The sequence below is a fragment of the Phaenicophaeus curvirostris genome, chromosome 6, assembly GCF_032191515.1.
Source record: "Phaenicophaeus curvirostris isolate KB17595 chromosome 6, BPBGC_Pcur_1.0, whole genome shotgun sequence".
Classification (NCBI taxonomy): Eukaryota; Metazoa; Chordata; class Aves; order Cuculiformes; family Cuculidae; genus Phaenicophaeus; species Phaenicophaeus curvirostris.
In genome coordinates, this window is record NC_091397.1 from 16,366,178 (window position 1) to 16,385,237 (window position 19,060).

Below are 19,060 nucleotides of genomic sequence, written 5' to 3' on the forward strand. Positions count from 1 at the left end.
ACCAGTACTTTATATACAGCTTTCTTGCAGGCAAAGTAGTAAATGTCCCAAATGCTCACTTCTGAATTAGAAGCAGGATGTAAGTGCACAGCAGGCATCACGAAGTTAAAACTAACTACACATCTTCCTAAAGAAAAACAATCTTAAAGAAGATTTTAGAGCATTAGGTCTACTGCATAAGTAAGTGAGACGAAATTAAAAAAAGGTTATGTAGCTTGGATTTCCTTAACTGCATTACAGTGCATTCTAGTGCACTTTGGGTGCTTCAGTATCTTGTATAAGAAATGTTTAACTTGGTCTTCAATTAAGAAAATGTAATACTTACTCTAAAAAGCAGCCTCTTTGCAGCTACACTTAGTTTGGCTCGGTCATCCAATTTTTCTTCATCTACACAAAGGAAAATAAAAAGGAGCCTGAGCATAATGAATTAAGCTCCTATTAAGTGCAAGAATTTTTTTGACTAAATTATTTTTGAACTTCTCAAAATTTATGCTTTATTAAGACAAGAAGCACCACCAGCAAATAAGCTGGCTGTTATTCCCTTTTAACAAAAGACTTATCATGAACCAAATTGTGTAAACTTTACTTGTATTTACATGTATTGCATCAGAGGAAAATTCTTAACTGGACTTGAGAACAAAAGATTCTTGCCTTCAGGACAGTTCATGTTGTCCAACCTACCTTTTATGAATACTCAAACTTATTATATTAGTCTATGATAACACACAGACTAAGAAAACAATTAGACTGGAAGACTGTCTTAAGGGTCACTATTAATCCTGCTGTATAGAACAACTGTTTTCTACTAGCTGACCATACAAGATGGTCTCTGTTGGAAGCTGGTCTTTCTGATTACTGCCTTCTGTCACCATTTTTCAGAGGCTCAAGTGGTATCTTTAAGAGCCAGAATCACAAAGCTGCAAAGTATACCAGCTTTCAAATAGCACAAGGCATTAAATCTAAATTTAGCTACTCATGAGATTACCTACTTAATTTGTGCCAGACTTGTGGAGAGTGACAAGAGGGAACAAGAAGTGAGAATGCAGGCTGAATTATATAATTTAATAACCTGTGTCTACCAACTTCCTTAGCTAGAAAAGATGTTACCAATATAATTAAATTTTGCTGGTTACAATATGTGATACCAGTTTCATACTACAGTAAAGGCTTTCCAGTTATCAGTCCTAGACCACTGATTAAAATGTGTGCACTTTTCCCACCAAGTAGCTTATTTACTTTCTAAATCAGAAAAAACCCTACACCACTACACTGAAAAATGTCAATACATTCCTCTCCTTGCCTCTCATACAAAGTTTGGTATCTACAGACAGACTTTAATGAATTTTAAAACAGGTATGTAGTAGACATGGTACAAGTAAAAGTGGTACTTCAAACCTATTATACATATAGATACTTATTTTCAAGTGGACTTTGTTTGCATTATCAGATAGTCCTCTAGTTAAAACAAAACACATCTGCTCCCATTTTTTCCTTAGAAGTACAGTAACATACCATCAGCAGCTGGTATTTCTGCACTCAAAATCGACCTGGTGAAAAAGTATCAAACAGAAAGAAGTTAGTTGGAAAAGAAACATAAAAAATTAAATTCAAACTCCATCTGAAGTAGCAGGACCTCAAAAGTCTTAAGAGTAGGAAAACTATTTTTCAAGTTTCAACAGTTTCCACTTGACATCCTTGAAAAGCAGAAAGGCAAGCAATTGCAGCCAAACTTAAATACAGTAAAGGAAAATAATTTCCAGTTCATCTTGCAGAAGATAAATGTCTAAGATTTGCTGCCAGCTCTTTTAACATAAAATATGTAGCTTTGGCTGTTGGCAAAAAAAAGTAAATAATAAAGCAGAGTAGATGGAAAGTGAACGCTCTATATAAAAACACACAAAAGCATTTATAATTAGACAGAACCAGACAGCTGTAATAGTTTATCATGATTCACTGTTCACCAATTTAAAGTGGGGGATATTTGTAATCAATTAGTTTTGCCTGCAGTGTTTTGGTTTTTATTTTATAAGAAGTTATAACAAATACTTGATTGTTTTTACAAAAGAACAACAACCTTGCAAAATGTTTATGCTGAAAAATAAACAAAGTCTCTTCACAAGTTTGTTTATATCTACCTGCACACAGAGCTACAGACATGCCTACCTATCTGTCTCCTTTCGTTCTGCTGACGTTATAGGTTGAGTTTTAAATCTCTCAGAAGTCTTTCTATTTTCACCAGGAGTAAAATAGCGCCTCGGCCTTCGTGGCCCTCTTTCACGGTCACCACTGGCAGACAAAGTGCTACCTGCCGTTGACATCTCATACTGAGATTCACTTTTAAACCACATGATAGAAAGCGCATAGAAAAGAAAATAGAAAAGAGAAGTAAAGCATAGATGTAAGCATCTCAACAATTCACTAGAGATCACTCTGCATGCTCCTCTGGTAACATGCGCAGATGTACACATTCCAGCTACCCACATCACAACTTGCACTAGCAAGCAGAAGCACAAAAGCGTGACTCAAACCATCTCAGCCTCCAGTACACACTGGTGAGAGCTAAGCTGTGTGCTATAAGTGCCGAACACAACTGCTGTTGAGTGTATGTAATTTTTGCCAAGGACGTGCAAGTTTCACACGAAAATACATCTGAAATGTCACCTACAGTTCTGTTTTCTTGTTGGCATTAGCAGTCTCCAGAAAGACATTACGGAGCTGGGCAACAGAGACTTTTGTGTCAACCATGCCAATCTCACTGTTTGGTGCATTTGCTTCCATGCTCTCCTTACTTTTAAAAACCTCTAGCTTAGGAGCCACGGTATAGTCAGACATTGAGCGAGTCAGGACTTTATGCTTTGTTGTTGACACTTTCCGAACAGGAGGTTTTTCCTTAGCAGTCTGCAATACAGACCCACTCTGTATGTACACAACAGCTTCACTCCTCTCTATGTTCTCGGGAGTCTTAAACTGCTGCTCAGGAGCCTGCTTCTTATTGCGCTCCAGCTCTCTCTGAACTTCTGAGGTATCTTTCAGCTTGCTTGTTGAAGAGGAAGTCCCCACGGGGGTATCCGATTCTCCTCCCCCGAAGAGGCCTTCATGGTTCTTCCCTTGCTTGCGAATCTCAGATGGCAAAATTGGTCTTCTGCCTTTGGAAGCCTGTTCAACCTCCAAGGAGTCTTCCTCATCAGGCTTTGCTCCATAACCAAGTGCCTCTTTCTTTTCACTCTCTGATGCAGTGGCTTCTGACGATTTCGTTAAGAGGCTAACACTGTCTGGTAGGAGGCTGCTGCCAACAGAGATATTTGCTGGTTCTTCTGTTGCCATCAGCTGAGCTGTGTGAGCAATGCCAGCAGGCTGAATATAGCCATGTATTGGCTGGCGGACTGAACTGACGGGCTGATTTACAACCCTATCAAAGGCAGACGTTTCTGTCTGAAGAGACATGTAGTGGGCTGGCACTGGATGGGATTTTCTCTGAGTTACCGTGTCTGTGATAAGTTCAGGGCTTCCACGAGCAATTTCCTCTTTCACCAGTTTCTCTCTAACTTTTACTCTTTAAGAAAGAAAAAGGATTAAAGCTGTGAACAGCAATACTCCACGAGGAAGGAACACAGACATCTATTGTGGGTACAGACAACAACATCATATTAAAATAAAAAGCAATCAATAGATAAAAAGAAAGCAATCATGATGCAATCCCTTCCTCCCCTCCTGAACCTTGGTAGCAGTATTGCTCAAAAACATTCAAGTGATTCACAGAACCTGGAACATGTGTGACTCCTGAGAAGGTAACTGAGCAGGCCCGTAAAACGTACAGTATGTTCCCATGAGGGCATAACTGCATTTGTCAAACAGCACATAGCCATAGTTTCAAATAAATAAGATGATCAAGACTGCTTTTTATATTGTCTAAGTGTTTGGTTCAGCTGGAAATTGCAAACTCAACTGGCAATCGTGTATATAATCAGATTTTTGAAGATGTCTAAACACTGGGCACCTGCTGTTGCAGTGGGGAAAAGGATGAAAAAAACCCAGTTGTTTTCTCCATCTAGCCCCTCAGATGTTTTGTCAGAGGCTTTTTTTTCACTTGTGCTTTTGTGTATCATGTAAAATGCTTAAAATATCACATGCAGAGTAACCTGTTTCAGTAAGTGAGGAAAAAATGCTGAAAGTGCAAGCCTTAAAAAGCCCAAGGTGAAACTATGGCATGGCTGTTGGTGTTCAGAGGGCTTGCAGGGGAGAAAAAGATAAGAAAAAAAAAACAACCAACCAAACCAAAACAGGCACCCTGCTTTAAAACATTTCATTTCATTCTAACATGCAAAACTTATAGGAACGTTCCCAACAGTTACCTTAGCGTATTTTCTAGAAACACCTCTAGACCTGCATAAAATCCATGCAAAACAAGAGCCATATTCTACCTTTAAGATACTTATTGCAACTCTGCTAACGGAGGGCAAGCATGTGCAGCCAGAGGCAGTCTTTACTCTACGACTACAACCATAGGTAGGTTCTCCAGCAGTTTTGCAGCCACGCGAAGTGTTTGACAGCTTACAGGGCAAGCATTTGTAAATACCTGTACGTAATCTGTTAAATATCTTAGGCATGTTACATAAAGTAACTGGAAATACTGTACTTCCTCCCCTCCAAAATGGGTACAAAATATTATTTTAATTCTGAGGAAGGAGAGAAACTAAGTGCAACGGGAGACCAGCTTTTTATTTGAAAGTAAGTAATCCATTTCTAAGTATGTGCAACTCCAGGCTTGCTACCAAACTCCAAAGTTTTTGGAGTTCACATTATTAAAATAAAGCAAGATTTAGGAAAAAAGGCAAATGAAAATCTAAGAGAATAATTTAGGATATCTAAAGTTATCCAAAACACCAACCTTTCTAATATTTTGGTGTTTCTTATCTCAGAGGATTGGTGCATTTATCAGAGAAACTTTTAAGTTACTTAAGCACAGAAACTGCATTCAGTCTTAAAAAGTGATTCCTTAAGCTACGTATAACCAAGCATTCTCCAGAGCATCCACACCAATGTTAGTACTGGGTTATAAGAATCACTTTCATCAGGAATGTGGTTAAGAGTTTTCCTGCAAAACTTGTTATGGTGAGCTAACTGTATGTGTTATCAAACTGGGCGAAAGCAGCTGCTTGTAGCTCTGATCAAAATGTTACTTTATCTTTCAATATATTTTTTTTTTACTTCTCTTGTCCCATCTCCTTTAGAATCCAAGGAATGAATTGTAGGGAATGCTAAAATGGATTAATATGTAGTGTAAAAATCTGCTGGTATGCAGAGTACAAAGTGATATAAAATAAGAAGTTATAAAAATCAGTGGAAGCCAGTATGACAATAGCTGTGAAAAAAGCAAGGGACATTTATACTTCATCAAAATACAAACTGGTTGTAAGCTACAATAAAAGCAGATGCTTCAGGGAAGTTTCAACAGGTGTTTATCCACAAGAAACACCACTTTCTAACCTGCTGCTATTAAAGGAAAGTTAAAGGCTAGTGTTAAATGAAGACAGAGTAAAGTGAAAGAAAGACGAGGTTTGTAGTCTGATTGTTAGCCACACAGCTATGTTTTATGATACCTGGAGGGCCAGCTGATAAGTGAAGGTGTGTCTCCTTCTGAATCTTTCTGAAGAAACCATTCAGGTTTTGCTTTCCCTGCACTACTATAGAAAACAGAACTTGAGGTAATTTTTGAGATCTCAACACAGGCTTCCATTTTTTCTCCCAATCTTCCCTCCCCATACCCATTTTTTGTTTTCTGATTACTCAGTTACAAAGGATTGTTCATGAAAATAAAGAGCACAGCACATAATCAAATTGAAACGTGACAAACTGTGAAACAAACCTATCATATTAATTCCATAAACATCTAAGAAGTAATCTGAATGTTAAGTATTTTGCAAAGGTAAATTTACCAAGTGTACACTGCCCAGAATTTGAGAAGTGAAAGCAACTACACGATCATGTTTTTGGCATTTGCCTCTGCAAGTCAGTTTGAAAGTTTATGTAAGAAAATTTGGAAAAGTTTTTAAAACCATTACTTTAATTTTCGGTTTAAAATGGTAAAGCTCACTCGTTCTGAAACAAAGTAGTAATAAGAATTTGATGAAGTAAGAAATTCAGATGGCTTTATCATACTTCCTAAGAAATTCTGAGAAGCAGCTGGAACCCCTCCCTCCTCTTGTAGCCCTATATCACAAAAGCTTCAGAAACTCAGACTGCGTTAGGTCACGTAAAACATGCTGTGCCACTGAGTGACAGTGGAAAGAAGAAGCTTAAAAACCAAAGTAACCCTCAACTTCATCTTGTCTTGATGCTATTCTGTTTCCATTTTGGAGTTGAAAGCATTAAAAGAAACAAGAGCATGCAAACTTTAAAAAACCCTGCAGGAAAGGATGTCTGCAGACCACCTATCCACAGTTTCTGAAATATTTTCCTAATACCCACCTTCAGCTACAGTCCCTCAGCAACAGCAGTTCACTTCATAGACTTTAAACCTTGACATCACTGACTGTCTGGTCACACTAATGTTTAGAAGCAAACGCCCCAGTGGTGACAGGAGGTCAGGCTGCTTTCCATTACCTATAGCTACATCTCAAAACCCCTTGCATTGCAGCAGAGCCATTAGGGATGAAAATCCCAAATTAAGCTCCACGTCATTTACTTCAATTTTTCTTAGCTGGTCTTTCAATAAAAATAGTTGAAAAAGGTCAAACCAATGACTGTTCTTAAGACAACAGTGCATCTACTGCAAATAAGTTTAAATTTGAGAACTCACCTACAGTTGTGACCTTATCCAAACCAAGCTTAGAACAAAGTCAAACACTGTCTGTTAAAACATCTTTTGTTTTCTTCCAAATGTTTCTGAATCCCTAAAGGATCTAACAAACTAGGAGGTAAAAACCTTTCACAGGAGCTGACATGGTAGCTGGAATTGCTTTGAGGCAAGCAAACTTCCTTCTGGTCTCTTAATGTGTACTTTGGCACATTTTTATAGTGGGCATCGCCCAAGCAGCAATTATTTGTGCTTGATTATTCATCCTTTGAAGACAGCAGTCAGAAGAACACAAGGCATGTTTTGAATTTAATCAGCCACTTCAGCAGCCAAATGCAGGCAATATCGAATGATACCTTCTCAGCAATCTGCCATCTTCTCAGTGATGGATAATAGGATTAATTATTAAATCATCTTTGGACTCAAGGCATAAAGCCTTCATATGTACACCAAAGCAATCTTCATTTATTTTCCAATTTGAACTTCGCAAATTTAATAAAAACAATTTTGTAACCTATATAATGCAGAAATGACTTAAAAGACGCAGTTTCCTGGAAAGCTGGCATTAGCCCTTATTTTGCTTGTGCAAATGGCTGTACAGGAGACTACCACACAGTAACTTTATAGAGACTCCATGGATATTGGCAACGACTTTTCTACCACTCAGAAAGAGCGAAAAGAGTTCCCAAGAGATTACTCATAAATCTCTGAATATCACACCAGTGAGTATGCACTGGCACTGGAAGTTGCAAGGATTATTAAAATGAAGAACAGGCTCTTGGCAACTTGGGCTTTAAAATGCCACCTACTGCCTACATGGGTATCCGAACAAGAGATCAAATCCTAAGCTTAAACTCTTGGCTGCTGCAAGAGCTACGTCACATCTTGGTGGGTGTAGATGATTTCCTTCAAAAGATAAGACAGACAGTAATTGTGGGAAACCTGTTTTACATAAATACTGACTCAAGCCTTGTCCATATAGAATCTGGAATTAGTGATAATACAGTCAACAATTTGTATTAAATTACGACTTTTTGTACTGCTTTTGCCCCAGTCTCTCATTTGATAGTAAGGCACTACTGCAGAGCAGAGAAGTAAAAATGACCCTAGCACAAATGGGATTTAGTTTAAACTCTGGAGCTGTGCTAACATCAGCATCCATCTGAAAATGGATCTTACCATTTCATTACCTGAAAACAGAGAACAACTGAGTCTCAAAAAAAAGGAAAACCTTGCAGAAGGGGCCTGTCTTCAGTTACTGTAATTTGTCTCCAGACAGGTTACTTTCCCTCCAATAGCTTTTTTTAAAATGACAATATTCACTTAAAATTCTGGCTTAATTGGGAAGAGTCCAATGACAGCTACACATTCATGCAAATGAAGGCTACCAGGATTAGAAGTCACCTGAATAATGAAAAGCTATGAACAAAATACAGAGGCTACTACTGGTGTGTCCTACGAAGTGAAGTGAAACAAAAAAAGAAGGCTAAGTGCATTTCAGCTGTTTATAGGCACTGTAAATAGATGACATAATCAATTCACCAGGTGGTTAACCTTTGACGTGGAAGATGGCTTTCTCATTAAAACTTCAAGGTATGCTTGTAATAGTTAATAAAAAAGTCCACAATAAGTAAGAATCAAGTTCTGTGATTTTAATGGGAAGGATAAAGAAGTCCAGTCAAGGCAGCTTGTTTCTGAACCTACTGCAAAAAATGCCAAAAAGTTTATATCAGTTATGGTTTTTTAGAAACAGTAAGCACTGCTCAGCATGATGCAGATGTGTTTATGATTAAATTCTCATTACTATTTACATAGTTTCTAGCTGCAATATTTTAACTTCAATTTTTACAGTTGTTAGTTTCCATCTATCCACTGACCTAGAAACTAAAGTATTATGCTTAGAGAAAATAATATTTTTTTAAAAAAATTAAGTTACGTGTTGTTTTCAGTCACCGTAACACTTTGGCAGTCTGATTTTGCACTACAGTGTGAAATTATAACATGAAATAAGGGAAAACTACTTTCTTTCTCCCTTCAGGAATAATGTGGTTACATTATTACTGGAGTAAATCTGTCAAATCCAAAGTAACTCAGCATAGCATGATAGAGGCTATGTCTTCCAAAATCAGCACGGAATTTTAACCCTCCTCTCTGCCCCTTTACAGACATACTGCAATATTATCTGAAAAATTAACTATCACAGTTCAAATCTCTTTCACAGTCAAAACCCAAATCAACTATTATTTCAACTGACACAAGACACTTTTCAGCTTTTAACCTGAGACCTGCGTTTTTGGTTTTTTTTGGCAGAAGCCATCATAAAGTTATTCAGATCTTCACTGAGAAACAACTTGCCTTAACTTGGAACCTCCCATCCAAACAATTACAGAATATAGACGAAAGGAACTAAAGGCTTGCTCTAAGAGGTTGTAAAAATAACAAAACAAAAAATGAAAACAGATTTAGAACTCTAACTGATTCAATTTCTTGTTTGTGTAAATATCTTAAACATCAGTTATTCAAAGGGCTAACTTTAGCATGAATTCTATAAATATAAAGTGAAACCAAGGACATAACTAATCATAGAAATAGATACATGCTTCCTTGTACTAGAAACACGCTGTGATTTAACAAACCTAACCAACCCAGCCTGAGACATGCAAAATCACTAAATATATTGTTTGAGAGTAATAAATACATTTTCATAAATGCTGTAGACACTGCTGCAGAAAGTCATGGAGATAAAGGAATCTCTTTGTGAGCAAACAAAATCATGCTTACCTTTGTCTGATGTTACTGTGCAAGGGCTGGTCATTCTGCAAATGGATTGGTGAGGCTGCCCGCTTTGGTGAAGAAAGGGACTCTCTGGGGGTTTGCTTTGGTGATATTGGCACTTCATTATGGGAGGAAGATTCTCGTCCAGAAAGTGAAAGGGAGACAGAACTATCGAAGGTGGTTGAAGGGTCAGAAGCCTGTTTAATGGCACTGTCATCATCTGTTTTTCTATCACTTTTTCCATTTGAGAGGTCTTCTTTATCTGGAACACCATCTTTTTCATGGCTGGAGTACTCTTTGGATTCAGAAGTTACACTCTTCAACTCCTTTATCTCAGTCCTGGACAAACACAGGGAACCACAGTCCTTGTTTCCATCATCTCGCTTTTCACTTTTCACTCCCTTTCTTTCCACACTGTCGGGATCTTTCCTTGCCCGTGCATATCTGGATGAGTAGTCAGAATCCAAATCAGAATCAAGAGATAATCCATATTTTTCTGCCAGCTGCCGCCGCCTCTCTGCCTTGTACCTAGCTATTCTTTCTGCTTTTGACTCTAGTTCCTGGACATCCATATTTCCTGTACTATACAAGGGCTCTGTATTACCTCCTGTGATTTCTGCTCGGTATCTGGATGACCTGGGTTGTTTTTCTACAGAAGAATCTGAAGTTTCCTCCTCTTCATTTGATCTTCCTGTCAAAAGCACAACATATGTGAGCAAACTCCTACTCACTATTCACACTGAGTTAAGTAAAAGCTTCCAATTTTCTTACATATCAAAGTGTACTAGTGACTGCACAGGTACATTACATTTTTGCACTTATGTCCCTAAAAGCACATATAAATGATTAAGAAATGTGTATTAGTTATAATTCATTAAGAGTCTTATATCAAATTATTCTTGTTTTAAAACAATACAGATAATCTACCTTTTCCAAATAAAGAATTAAAAGGCAAGTTAAAAAACCTCTGACCACAGCCTTGCTATAAAAACTCCTCTCCACGTTCTGCACAAATGGTAGGGTAGTAAATATGAATTAATTCAGCAATTGCTTGACTGACTGACTGATACATACTACTTACCTAAGTGGGGGCTGTAGGGATCAGTGGCACGCATATACCTTGGTGTATCTTCCTCTAGTAAACGGTGTGTGACTGACCCTGGACAGTTTTGCAAAAGCATAGGTTGCGTATCATTTTCAATTCCCTCTAAACGTCTAGCTATTCTCTCTTTTCTGAAAAGGATGTGAAAAAAGTGAAATCAAGAATCCTTCAAGACTTGATGGGAGAGTTTCTAAGATGAGGTAACAAAAAAAGCTTTGTGTTTTCTTTTACATTTTTTTTTACCTTTTCATTTCCAAAAAATCTTGATTGTTTGGTTCAAACAGTTTTCTTAATTCTGAAACTGCGAAAACAAAAAAAATAAACAATTTATAAGCTGCTAAATTTTTAGAAACTCACAGAAACTTGCTAAAAGGCTTCAGAATAAGAAGCAACAGATAAATACAAGTTAAGAGGTTTAAAATAGCTTTTGTCAGTGAACAAGCATTTTCCTCTTGTTTTCCTACAAGCTTGTGTTGTCAGAAGCGCATCAGGCACATTGGTGTGGACACCAAGGAGTCCTCCCCTCCAGGTACTTCCAGGCTAAGCTAGAATGTGCACCCCAGCAGTTTTTAAAATCTAGTATAAAATGGACAAGTTTTATTTTGATCAGCTGAGGTCAAGTTTACATGCTTTAAAAACTTGTTTCAAAAGCAGGCAGTATGGAATTACTGCTTACCTTGTCTACACAAAGGTTGAGTATTGGCTATGATTAAAGAGAAACAGTATCCCCTATTCTTTACTTTCCTCCACTCCCTCATACTGAGCACATCTCATGAATTCCCATGACTCATGGCTGGAACGAAAATTACTGCGTACCCTCATGATATTCCTGCATGGCTAATCACTTTCTACTTTGCTAATTTTTGCCTGTAGTTTTAATTTGACATACTTTCCTTCTTTCCCCCTAAACTGTTTGGTGGTGTTATGTGCTAGAAGACAGCTGTGACAGTTCACAAAATCGTAGTGAACCAACAGGAGGCGTGATAGATGAAGTAATCCCTATCTATATATATACACATTTGTGCACAGTTACCAGTGATGTTTGCAAAACACACTGGAGCAGCGAGTGCTACATAAACAAGCGTGGTGTGACTTTGTACCACCAGGAAGAGAAACCATCCAGGCTGCCAGAAGATGCAGTGGACTGGGGTGTGTGTATGTCTGTGTGACTAACACTCATGCTTCACCCCTCCATATCACTACATTGGCTAAGACGTGGCAATAAAAGCTGTGTGAGCCTACTCTGACGCACTGCATCTCTGGGGTTCTGATACTGTTGACCCAGGGATCAGAAGCTAAAGCAATGTGAAGTATACAGCCTGCTAAATCAGCCTTAGATTGCCATCAGAAATGCCTAATGAGTCAGAATTGTCTAGCAGACACTGTTCCAAACACTGCAGAAGTAAATCTATGAACTTTTTTCCTTACTAGACTTCATTGCTTGCGATACTTGGAAGATAAATATTATTGAAACACCATCCTTTTAAAGGTCAGATGCACCTTCTCTCCCTTTCCTCTACACGCAGAGCTAAATCAGAGTTTCAGCTTAGCTGACACGTATCCAAGAAGTTCACTATAGTCAATACAAGCGCTCACAGCTCAGAGGTACAGACACTATTGACACTGGATGTCGTATCCACCTTATGTGCTGAAAAGCCGCTAGGACTCCAGGTAAAATGTCTTGGATCAGCAACAATGAATGTATGTGGATCGTGACTTCTCAGAGAAACAAATGACTGAGGTATGAACATAGCGTCTGAGGCTATAGATGACTGCCTCCTGAGAATGTGTGATTAACAGGGGAAAGAAATCAACTGGCCCATTCTTCAAAACAACTCCTTTTGTCTACATTTTTACAGAAAGCAGACTCAAGCAATCTGCTTCAATTTCTCAAACCAGGTTAGCTCAGATTGTCATCATGACATGAAAAAAATCTAATATGTACACATTTGACTCAACTGGCAGTGTAGAGTAGGTAAGCAGGCAGCTACTTAACAGTGCCAACTTCAGGACTTGCAGCACAGCAGATTGAAGACTATGCTGTTGACCAGGTTGACAGTGCAAGATAACCACTGAAATTCAGCAAACTCTAGGGAAGTATCTCTGGAGACAGATGGGAACCAGACTTGCGTAATGAAAAATTTGCATCCTGAACCAATACCAAAGCAAAGATGAGCCCTTACATTGTGTTTTCACAGACATTTCTGTCAATGCATGTGCAGTTCCCACTGCTGTCTGGCCTACTGAAGATGTGCTATAATAGCAGTGCAACTGTATTAAACAGAGAACTTGCCCATGTGAAACCCGCCTTTGTCTCACATTCACACCAAAGGAAATGATTTCGTGTTTTTTGCTCTCACCTCTCACCTTTGTTCTCACCTCTGCCCAATCTACTTCTGTTTAAGTTTGTTCCTCTGGCTAGAAGTGGGGTTTTTTTGTTCCATCTGTTAGCTATACATACATAAAATGTTCAAAACAAACCCCATAATTGTTCTGCCACTTCAGAAAGGCCAAAGTCCTCCACAGTTCACAGTTAATAAAACCACATTCCATCCAAATCCTGATCATTTTTCTTCCCTAGACACCGATCTATACAGTCCCTAAAACCATCATGAGAGAACAGGTCTTTTACACAGCTTTAGTAAAGCTCCAGAGCAGAGCTTCATACACTGAAGCCGCCTTTATTTCCCCCCTCCCAAAAAAGGAATTTGGACTATAAGTTGTCCTCATACAAGAAATGTGGAACATCCAAAGAACTCCCAGTAGCATTAGCTCAACACACTCTTGCCACATGTTAGCTGAAGTTCCAGAGATTCTACTACTGCTTTGCAGACCTAAAAAGAGCACTGGCCTCATGAAGCATCTCTCCAACACCTTCCCAAACAAGATGGGACAAAAATAGCATGGGACTACTCTACACTGCCTTACACTTTTTCCACACTTGAGATTCCAGAGAGTAATTTCAGCTAGGTTGGACAACATCTGCAGAGCTTTTTAGTGTAAGCACTTTCAGCAATATTCTTCTTCTAGACAAGTGGAGAAAAGAAGCACCCCTATATCCCCCAAAAACAAAACCAAAAAAGATGATAAAACACAGAAAGTCTTTACTCTAGTGCTTTGTTTTTGTCAAATAAAATATTTTACTTCAAAACATGAAAGCCAGTTGGAGAAATTTCACTCCCAAGAACACTTGTTGGCCCTTGAAAGCTTAGGTCAGGTAAGATTTCTTGTTTTTAGTTTGCAATTTGCATATGTTGGTACCAACTTCCCACCTCTCCATGGGATGTTTTTCCACATGACCATCAGAGACCACAACATTTCAAAGATACCCACGACAGTGTTAAGGAATAACTACACTTCCACCTAAAAGGTAGCACAAAGATCTGATTCAGCACACAAGAAAAGACTAAGAAGCTTAAAACAATTAATTTCACAGTAAAAGCTCCTTATCTCCTTACTTCATGTCAACCCACTTTGTAAACACTGTTGGTCAATACAGCTAAGAGAACAGCCCTGAATGTCAGGTTTTACTTTAGGATGTTAAGCATGAAGCTGTGATAGGATAGCTTCTAAGGTAGACTATCCAAAGGCATCTTAATTTTGGTAACTATAGACTTTCTGAGCAGAATTTACCTAATAATACCAGTATTTAGCGAAAACTATACTGTTCCAAGTCCCCTCCCAGATAAAAACCAGAAAGTACATTTAAAGTGCACCTTACAAAAAACATTTAAAACCCTCCTTAGATTAAGGTGAAAGATTTCTTACAGAATTCAGAAATCTTTCAGAAATATTTGTTACAGAATATTAAGATGTATTTGCTGGAAGCCTCTTTGATAACAGCAGAGCGGATATAATGTGGATAAAGTTGTGGGTATGTGAAAACAGTTTTATTTTTAAAAATCAGAAGTTGTAAAAAAATAAATCAAGCCTTCCAAAAGTTTCAAGTAGAAAGTGAGCATATACATTTCTGAAGTCTGAACAGACGTGAATCACAAGTTTCCCTGCTAGAGGTTTAATTTCTCAGATGGTAAATAGCCATTATAAAGCAGGTATATATATTTTTTCATTTTGAGGAAAATTTAACACAATAGTGTTCAGCAGCGTATCAGTCTCGATCCTCTCCTGACCTGGAAAGATGACGGTCTACAAACCAGGCTGAAGAAGCATTTATCTTCTGTTTACGCTACCAGGTGCGCACTAGCATGTTCAACGTTCAACTGCAGGCAGCAATGTGTGAGACTTCAGCTAGGCTCTTTGAACCTCAGTTCAGTCTGTATCAGTTGAAGATTACATTCCTCCAATTTTCCAACATGCACTAATTGAGATCAAAGCTAGGTCCTAGATGGGATAAAAAACCTGGACTTTCAGAATGTGTTTGGCCTTAAGAAGTCCCCTCAGCTCCCACTGCTAACTTTCTTAAGTCTGGTACACACCAAATATAATGCCTTTATTACAAGAATAATTTCTCAGGAAACAGAGACATCTTGGAATAGATATCAGTTCACTGGAAAGTAACTTAGAGAGAACGTTTCTCAAGTCAAGGCTCCCATAATTAATTTGTTGGCCAGTGTGATTGTAAGGCTATATACATGGAATAATGAGGGACTACTTATTCTCGCTGACTAGTGCTCTCCGGAAGGCTGTATAGTATAAATGTATACCGCTATTCCATCACTGTGTCAATTAAGTCTCTCTCTGAAAATCTGTAATGATTATATTACAAAAGCTATCACATCACTTAAATATCACTTAAGTGTTATGCTGTAAGAAGGACTTCTTTATAAAGGAACTCTGCAATAAATGACATTAAAAGAGTAATACAGTTCCTTTATGTTGGTGCATTTAGCCTTGTAGTTTGTCTGAGAAGTGTAAAAATACCATCAGAACATACACACAGTTCTAATAAAAGTTCTGAGATCCATGACATACCTGAGTGAAGGGAACATATTTATGTCAGTTACATTTAGTAAAATGTCACCCTTTACTGGTCAAGAACTATTTCCAAGTAGATTGTGATTTCCTCTAAATAATACAAGAGAATTAATTCTCACCTTTTCTCCAACCATACTAAAAGATAAAGATGGAACTGCTGTTTTTTCTTCATAAGTCATTGAAAACCAGAAGTTTAAAAAAAAAAAATTCAAAATCCATACATAGTGAAGGTCCTTCAATACGTAAGACTAAAATTCAGTGTGTAGTTAGCGGGTCATGCAAGCATAGTGATTCTAGAAACCACTGACAGGGAGTGGAAAGAGTTATGACTACAAGCCAAGTTAACACCTTTGAATTCAGTATCAACCTAACTGTACAAAGAAACCTCTCTGAAGTTTTGAATTTCACTTACTTCTGAATCCATGGAAAACTAGGTAAACAAAGCTCAATTTTATGAAGCAGAGATTTACAAGGACTTGTAAAAGAGCATTGTGGTTCGTCCCAGGTTTCATGCCCTATGCATGCATACGTTACAGGAAAAAGAAAACTTATTCACAAAACATCTGTGCCCAAATGATTCTAACCTTGCATTTGCACAGACTAAACTTCACATACTGCTAAATTACCACTTGTGTTCATAATGTGTCTCTCACTTACCTTTTGGAAGTACTGCTAAGAGATTAGCATCAATATCCTTTGTGCTGTTTGCAAGTTCTTCTTTATCTTCAAATGAGAACTCCTTCTGAAAACTAAAAGCAACATCTGGTTTACAGAACTGTGGATGTTTCTGCTACAAATCAAATAACGCTGAGATGTAATCAATTTACTGCAAGATAGTTTCACAAAGATACCAAAGAAAATATTTTCCACAAGAACAAAACAAGAAATAAGACCAAGAAAGTCACAAAGCCAAGCCTAACATTATTTAAAACTTGTTTGGAATCAACTGTGATACATTTTGCATTAAATTACTGACTGGAGACAGCCTTCAAAATGCTCTATGAGCAATTACATTTGAAACATTCTATACTGAATGATTCTCCATAAATATTAAAACACAGTTCATCAAATGCAGCACGGTACATACACTCCACATAGAAGCCTTCTTCATGACTATCCTATTGTTGTTACTGCACTAATCTCTGGATGTGGCTCATAATGCACTAACATAAGCAGTTGATCATTTAGTTTTACACCCTGTCTTCTCAAAGCAGCAAAAATGTCCATTCAAAGGAAACCCAATATTTCTTGAAATATGTTCATAAAACATACAAATTTCACCTGTAAAACATAGGTGTTGTAATTATCTAAAGTAGACACTAACTGTCTAAAGAGACTTTTTTTGGAGGAAGTGTTCCTCCTTCTGGGTAAACAAAGTGATATTTTCCTCTCCAATTATTAAAAAATTATTAAAAATAGAAAGAGAACTGCTGCATTCTGCTATTATAACTTTTAAAAAATCCCAACCAGGCATAAGAAAACTTACACTAGTCTTAAAATCTTTAGTAAACTGTGTACACAGATGTAAAAGATACAAATCCCCACAGTGATCTTAGGCTCTTCATTTTGCCATGGCAGTGATGTGCCACATGATTTACTGTCATTCTAATAAGACAAATTACACAGTCTTATGACTGGAAAATCTTTCCTTAGGAGAGTTTTTTTCCTTGTGAGAGTTTTTAATGCCTTTTTAAAGAACTGAATACCCTTTCATCAGTGGTATTTAGTTAGAAAAGAAAACATACTAAAAAAAAAATTCTGTACTCGCTGTTGCAAAAAAACATTTCTCATTGAAAAGAGTTTTAACATAAAATGACATTTTACATGAACTCCAGAAATATTTGCTTCTTTATCATTTACAAATAATATTTCATTGCAAGTCACTGAAGAGAGAAAAAAACCCCTTGAAATTACAATAAAGAAACTTGGCTGTGTCACATTCAGGCACCATGCCGCTTACTGCAAATCGTCTGCACTTACAGAAATTATTCCAGGTACTGCCAAGAAAAGCAATGTTAGCCTCTACAAGAAAATAGAAGATGGAGAGCTGCAATAAGCATTTTCATTACAGAAAACTGTATCCTTATAGGGTGAAAACACTTTAATGGAACTAAACATAAACCAAAATAAAATTTAAAAACAGCACAGAGCAGCCACACACAAATGGGTGCATGTGTAATCTGAGACCGAGCAGACACTCAGACAGTTAACCGCATGTTTCTATAGGCCTAACCCCACATTACCAACACTCATGATTCTTATTAGCCTCAGAATGTGTTATTTTCTTACAGACAGCTTCTGGAGAACCCCTAGGTGGAGAGATTCACAGTTTCCAATTGAAATCAGCTTCTACTCCTTTTGGCTGAGGATGAGTTTGAAAAATGTGAAGAATATTGTCCAAAGGTTATAAATCAAACCCTAAATTTATAAGATGTGTCTCAAAAGTGATGAGGGACTCAGCTCATGACTTTTGAATACCTACGATTTACTTAGCAGCATCTCCAATTGCTTCCATAATACTTGTGACAGTGCAGCACCTTAAGTTTCCATAAAAATCGGACTGTACAGAAAAGCATTCAATCATACAGCAAAATCCTTGTTTAGAATGACTCTGCGCCAATATCCTTGACTATGCCTCAGACCCACACAAATTTCCAAGGTAATATCATACAGAAACAGGACTGGCACCAGCCTACTGTTGCTAAAAGGAACTGTATTATTACATTGCTTGTGCATCCTCAGCAGACTTAAGTATGGTAAACTAGTTACGTTCCCTCCTGCGCCCTCCTCCAATCGCCAGGGAGTTCCAGGGACTGTGAAGCCAGAGGCTCTCTAAACTCAGCCTAAATGTCTTTCACTCGCTTTCCATCCATGTGTTTACGTGCCAGTGTTGTCGGTTACCTTCCTTATTTCTCTTAGCAGAAGTTTTGCATATCTACTCAGCTTCCTCAATACAGGCTCTCAGTTTCAGAGATTATCTGTAAAAATGTCTTCTACCTATTCCAGTTTTACATCATCTATTTTGTATATGGTCTATTATGCATATTGTCTTGATTCTATGATCTGGGTCTTACCAGTGTCTTATAAAACTAGGGAATTTTAATAGAAAAAGCATTATTACATGACTAGCCAGACGAACGCCAGGATCTACAACACATTTGCCTTTTTATATCTACGCTATATTGGTTGCTCCATCTTCCATGAGAAACAAATATGCTAAGGGTTTACTTTCATCTGTTCAAAGTGACAGAAAAAACTATCAGCCCCCAATGCACAACTGTGCACTTAGTATTATTACATTACATCCCTTTTCTATTCCTCTTCAAGGTCATCCAATCTTCCCTTCCTGTATGTGAGCTCCCTCCTCCGTTGTACCGAGGGTGGCTTTCAACCTTTGCTCACTGGCAGATTTCATTAAAATTCTTTTAATAACCACAAACTACTTGAGTTTA

At 37.7% G+C, this 19,060-nt stretch overlaps 1 protein-coding gene across 29 annotated transcripts in view; it reads right to left on the reverse strand.

Annotated features, from left to right (window-relative positions):
* Positions 1-19,060, reverse strand: part of SVIL (supervillin) — a 143,575-nt gene that overhangs the window by 47,572 nt on the left and 76,943 nt on the right. For 14 of the 29 annotated variants that reach the window (XM_069859415.1, XM_069859409.1, XM_069859403.1 and 11 more), the window contains 9 exons: positions 16,266-16,357; positions 10,917-10,974; positions 10,653-10,804; positions 9,578-10,262; positions 5,601-5,684; positions 2,666-3,553; positions 2,164-2,334; positions 1,513-1,547; positions 326-387 (listed from right to left, as the gene is read on the reverse strand). In XM_069859415.1, the coding sequence (XP_069715516.1) occupies positions 326-387; positions 1,513-1,547; positions 2,164-2,334; positions 2,666-3,553; positions 5,601-5,684; positions 9,578-10,262; positions 10,653-10,804; positions 10,917-10,924 (2,085 nt within the window). In that variant the 5' untranslated portion in view covers positions 10,925-10,974; positions 16,266-16,357. The remainder of the gene's footprint in view (positions 1-325; positions 388-1,512; positions 1,548-2,163; positions 2,335-2,665; positions 3,554-5,600; positions 5,685-9,577; positions 10,263-10,652; positions 10,805-10,916; positions 10,975-16,265; positions 16,358-19,060) is intronic. The other 15 variants (XM_069859404.1, XM_069859402.1, XM_069859427.1 and 12 more) reach the window with 7 other exon arrangements.